This window comes from Pyricularia pennisetigena (genome assembly GCF_004337985.1).
Source record: "Pyricularia pennisetigena strain Br36 chromosome Unknown Pyricularia_pennisetigena_Br36_Scf_12, whole genome shotgun sequence".
Taxonomy (NCBI): Eukaryota; Fungi; Ascomycota; class Sordariomycetes; order Magnaporthales; family Pyriculariaceae; genus Pyricularia; species Pyricularia pennisetigena.
In genome coordinates this window covers 571,787-577,786 of record NW_021940924.1, presented here as the reverse complement: position 1 = coordinate 577,786, position 6,000 = coordinate 571,787, and the positions used below count along the sequence as shown (strand labels likewise).

Genomic DNA, 6,000 nt, shown 5'->3' with positions numbered 1-6,000 from the left:
TCATTCGTCAAAGGGGTCAATATCTCCCTGGCAATCGTGACTACCATGGCAGTGACCGGTCGGGTTCCAGTCATTCTCCTGGATCGGATTCTCAGGCTGAGGCGCAGGTTCAGGCGCAGGTTCAGGCGCAGGTTCAGGCACTATTTCGGGCTCCAGACCGGACCTCGGCGTCGGCTCGCATTCATGGGACTCCGATTCGACTTCCTGACCTGACTGAGTTGATGCCGGCTGGCAAAGCGCTGCTTCTGAAGGTGATTCGATTTTGGGCAGTGGTGTCCCGGCGGTCTCCTCGACAGCCCCATGTAGGGGGCTCGCGTCATACTTGGATAGCGCCTCATTGCTGCAAACTAGATCGACGGTGATTTTGAATAGCAATTCCATGATTGGCAACGTTTCGAGCTCGGCTTTCTACACACTATTTGCCAGTCTTGAAGGACCTTTGAGAAGCGGTTCGAGACCGGCCACTACATAGCTGTAGAACCATGTATCATCTATCCGTGGATTTGGATATGCATACCGCATAACCTTCAAAACCGCAGTGAAAGGCAGTCCCTTTCCAATCTTTTCGAACTCTACTTTAGCAAGCTCCTCCAGGGTAGTCAGCTCGTATTCTCGAGCCATAACGTAGACTTGGATGCTTGTCGCAAGCTCCGAATCGATCTTCTCGTCAGGGGTCGATCCCTTTGGTTCCAAACTCTGGTATGTGTAGGTAATGAGGTAATGAACGAGAACATGACCAACTTCTTCGGAAATATCGAGCGCAATGGTGTTACTCCATGGAGAGGGATCTTTCAACTTTGGGGACTTTTGAAGGAAGGAGCTCGGAACTTTGAGTACAGTGTTTTCCAACTTCAGATTGATGATGGAGGTTGCATATGGCCTTATTTTAATCTTAGTTTCAGGACTTCTGTGGGAAAACTGTGGACCACTCACGATGATACAGGTCGTGTATCGGCCTTCTCAAGGAGTTGCGCGTTAACTTCTTCAAGACAGTCTTTGGCAGCAGCAGATCTTTTCTTTTTCGCCATCTTATCCGTTGGGCGATGACCTTACACAAATGAAATTTGCGAAGTCAGTTTGGTAAGATGGCCAAAAGCTGGGATAAGTTTGAGGAGGCGGCGATGGTTCGCTGTGGTGATCGTGTCAGTTGTGGCTGTCTCCTTTTATGCCCACTTCCCCAAGGGCGGGGTTGGGTTGTTTACATGCCCTCTCCGTTACACTACATTCGCGACCAAACGCTTCTGGATGTTATGATGGTGCCCAAACTGCCTGATAACCAGGGAACCAATAACCCTTATCGAGCCAGGAAGATGCTCTTGGCCATCAGCTGCGCGTGATACACGCAAGAGATCCTTCTTTTTTCCCTTAGCACACCATGGGCAGGGGTGCACGTTATCTCCGGAGTAGCGTTGGAAAACTGCAATCACCAACAGCGCCGGAGAAAGGCCGTATAACCGAACTGGACTGCCACATCGCCCCGCCTTGACAGTGCGGCGGGCCGCCATTTGCGGCCTGCTGCGGGCTCCTTAGCAATCTACCTCGTCTACTTCCCAGGGAACGATGACCGATGCGGCAACATCAATGCTAAGGCTGGTTGGTCGAAGGCAGAGGGCTTTGTGCACGCTCGGCAGGCAGGTCAGCTAATGAAAGCCTTTTTCGTGCATAAGGAGTATTGCTGCTGCTACGCAAAGTAGTTTAGGCAGCGTGGTTGCGCCTTCACTCTTCGCCACTTGTCAAAGCGCAGCGATGGGGGGTTACGGAGCAGCGACAGTGTTTGGAGCGGTCCAGGTCGTAGGAGGAGCCATGGCTGCATCAGCTGGAACTGTGATTGGGCGGATGAATTCGTGGTTGTGAAATCTGGAGCAATGTCGAACATCGGATTGCGTATTGCGTGACAGGGCCTCTTAATGATTACGTACAATTATCCTCTGAAGAATCCCAGTTTCTCTTTTTTGAGGTCGGGTGCAGAGCGGTATTCCCAAAACGAGCAGCACAGCGACGACCAACCCTTCCACAACAGAGCAAGGCGGAAGTACTGCTTAGTGCCTGCACGAAAACATAACCTCAGCGTCAAGAAGCTGAAATCACTGCTATCCGCCATTTTCAAACATTCCATCAATAATACCTTTCTTCCCTATCAGAAGTGATCGAATCATCGGCACGGTCGCACCAGCGAGGCAACACAGTCGAGAGTTCCATTGAGGGATTTGTGGGGCAAGAGGCGGTAACCTCCGGGCTTGCAGGTCTTAACATCGTATTTTGATTAGTGGGTTTTTTGGGCGGGGGATGGGGAAATGGTGGGGCAAGCGTCCGCGACACCACGTTTGCAGCGAAAATCATATGAACGGCAGTTAGCAATGCTGAAAATGTCATATGCTAACCACTTTGTACGGCAAAATCTTCCAGCAAGCGCTCACAGAAAATTAAGCGAAGCTTGTTCAAATCGCGCAACAGCGGTAAGGATTTAAGTTTATCACATTGAATTTTCACATGTGAAGATTCTTATGGGCGTTACGGAGGTTGTCGTGGATAAGAATATGTAATACAAAGCCATGGTAGTACCGTAAAGAGCTTACTGAGATAGATTCAGCTTCCAGAGATTCTAGTTAACACGCTGTTCACCCTCAGCCCAAGCGAAATCATGCCTTTGACACACGGGGAAAGATTACAACAGCAATCCACATGTGAACAAAATTCTTCAAAAGGCTATCATTCGCCCCGGGGTGATGATTCGCTGAGCAGTTTGCTGAACAACCTCGAAGCGCATAAATTGGCAACTCTCGCTTTCTAAATGGTTAATAATCGCAGCAAGGGTTGGAGACTCTTTATTGCAGTGGCGATTAGGACAGTGGTAAATATCCTGCCGGTGCTTTGGTGACTCGAGATGTTGGTTTAATGATTTGAGCTTCTTGAAGCTTCGGTGGCAAATGTAGCAATCGAACCCGTTGGAATCGGCGTTCCAAGCCTTCTGTGTGGCCTCGTAGGTATCAGTGTCTTGCCACGTAAGAAGCTTGTTGGTAAGGATGCTGTTGGGATCACGGCGTTGGATTTCATCGTGGAGCTTTGCTCGGTCAATGGGGGCGTTTGGGCAGGATCCGCGCTCCAGGTGATGGATCAACCCTGTTGCGTTGGTACGCATCGTTTTGCAGAAAGGGCAGGCTAGGTCCACTTTGCGATGACCACTACCATGAAGGTGCTGTGAACGATAGTCAGTCCAACTGTTTTACCCTCAAAGATTGTGGCACGTACGTTTTTGATGCTATTCTCGTCTTGGAAATACCGATCATGAAGGTCACAGTAGAAGTGCTCGCTAATCTCGTGATCGCGGAGGTTTTCTTCATCAGAGAACGCATCGGAACAATCATCGCATTCGTACTCCGACTCATCCGACTCAGCCCAATGACCTAGGGCGTCCATGTGCTGGTTCACAGCTTGCTGTGTTGCGAAATAGCGATCACAATCGTTGCATTCGAACTGCGGTTGCTCGTGACCCATAGCTTTCATATGCTGCTCACGGGAGTTCCAGCCTGCGGGAAACTCGCGCCAACAAGTGCCACAAGTGAAGGTCATTTTGTCAATCCCAGAATTCGAAGCATTGCCGTAATTAACACTCAGGAGCGGATTGCTAAACTTTTTCCAAAAGAAAACTGGAAGATTAACGGTTAAATTGATTTGTGATTACAGATTTTGTGACCATAAGTTAAATTTTGTGACATCGAAGGTAGCAATGATGCTGCCAGAAGCAAGTTGGCGGCGGGGGAGGTTGTATGACAGGATGATAAATCACGTTACTCCGGTTGGGGCAAGAATCGGGCCTGTATCGTTGTGATAGTGTGGGGCCGTTCGAGGCTTGGGTATATTTGATAGTAGTCACGATCCAATTGGCAAAATATTCTAATTTAGATAAACGCATCTTGGTTGTCGCCCCAACGCATGAGCGTTTATTGAAGAGTATAAGATAAACTGACAGCACATGCTGGTCGGACTTGACACAGTAAAAAGATGGGTGGGTGCCGTCTCATGGAGGAGTGGAGAAGCAGCTTCCGTTTGTCCGTTTGTCCGTTTGTCCGTTTGTCCGTTTGTCCGTTTGTCCGTTTGTCCGTTTGTCCGTTTGTCCGTTTGTCCGTTTGTCCGTTTGTCCGTTTGTCCGTTTGTTGTATGGTGACTTGGATGGGAAAGGAGAGGGTAGCTAGCTGTGTTTGGGCCACTTCACGTAGCCAACCCTTGCCGCTTGAGTTAATTATAGGTAACAACATCCCACCTTAACGCTACAAACCCGCGCACGCCTTCACTTAGCATTACTACCCTGCTAACCTTCCATTGAACATCACGCGTGCGAATTTCGAGGGTGCATGTCAGACCAGCTCTTTTGGCATCGTCAACCAATAGTAGTTTTATGTAGTCAACAAATACCAATACCTACCATCGAATTAACCAACTACCTGTGACCAGAAGCAGCAAAACTGGCGCCCGTGACGCTGCATTTTGCCTCGTCTACATTTTACTCAAAGGCGGATCCTCTTCTCAATTCTCATCATCTTCCTTACCGGCGCTGGCAACATAAGACCGAGCCGTCGCCTACAATGCGGGCTACATTGTGTCATCGCTGCATCTTCGGCTATAAGGCACGCAGAATGTTCCGAGAAGCCTTTGAAGCTACCTTCTCCCTGACGAAGGCGTGGTGCTGATTTTGTTGGGGCTCGGACTCATCGTAATTGGTTCTCAACAGCGAGGGCAGCTATTTGTCCATCCTATACCTTTAAAACCTGAAGTTGACTGGTGCTGAGGGCCAAGTTTACGTAGTGTTGTTGACTTCGGGACTGCGTTTTCTACCCCATCCTGGCTCCTGCTGTTTCACACGAGGCGCTCTGATTGGTCGGAATGCTAGGGGAGTGTTTTTAACAGGTGAAAGGATGTATGCCGGGGTAAATGACGTATGAACATCACGGAAGCAGCCCAAAGGAGTAAAGCGGATTTGAAGGCAAAACGGGACGGGAAAATTCTGCCTGTTTACCAGCCCCACGACAGACCCTTTGCGACGCTGGACCCCGCATTTTGCCGCCCAGCCCGCGAATCGGATTGCGCTGTTGTTCCAAGCCACGAAAATGGAGGGCCTCCTGCATAGAGATAACGTTTTGATAGCTCTTTCACTGGTCAACGATAATAAAACTCCGGCTGGGCCTGCTTTGTGACGTGACATTTACTGGTCATAGGTCCTGCAACCAGAAAACGACGTTTTGACATTTTGTGGGCTTGTCAAGCGCCGAAAGTAACTGGTCCAGGGATACGACCACTGTCCTTTGGAACGTCGCGTAACGGTCCAGTTAGGGCCAATGTTTCTCTGGGGAACAAATTGAGACTTACGCCTCACAGTTATGAGATCCCTACATAATTGAGATCTCTTAATCACTTGGCTTCTATTTCGTGTCCCTTATGGCTCCTTGTCAGATTGGGGACCATCAATATTACAGCATTTCTGGTTCGATCGTATTGAGAATCTCCAGTGTGAAGCTGTCTGGTTTGTCCATTGGTCAGGAGAAATTGTCCTACAACTGTTTATGCAGGGCTCTCCTAAGTTCGTTATGGGTGAGCGAGCCAAATCGATACAAGCATCTGAATGGATGATAATTCCATGACACTTCTGGTTCTGATCGGACGAGTACTACGCAAGCACCACCTATTACATTGACCTCTTGTGGCACCTTGAAAGAATTTTGATATGGTACTTTCATGTTGTGATTCGAAAGTGGCCCGTATTTTTCGTCAGAAATTTAGTACCAGCTTGCATGCAATGCGGGGCCAGAAATAATGGCACTGTATCACACACTGTTTCAGAACTTTCAAACCCATGAAAAGACATAAGTAACCGAGCGTATGCTGGTCTTTTCGAGAATTGAATACCGGCATCCAGATTCAAATATAACATGATTACATTATAATGCGGAGGGCTGACAAAAATACACCAAAAGAGCGTCCAGAGCTGGATGAGAATAAACAATT

At 48.7% G+C, this 6,000-nt stretch overlaps 1 protein-coding gene across 1 annotated transcript; it reads right to left on the bottom strand.

The window, feature by feature from the left end:
• On the bottom strand, positions 1–1,028 carry PpBr36_11029 (uncharacterized protein; the record flags this gene model as incomplete). Its single annotated transcript, XM_029898135.1, has 2 exons — positions 942–1,028; positions 1–849 (listed from the first exon to the last, which is right to left on the bottom strand). The coding sequence occupies exon 2, from the start codon at positions 379–381 to the stop codon at positions 1–3; it is 381 nt and encodes a 126-aa protein (XP_029743608.1). The 5' UTR covers positions 382–849; positions 942–1,028.
• Positions 1,029–6,000: the final 4,972 nt, after the last annotated feature.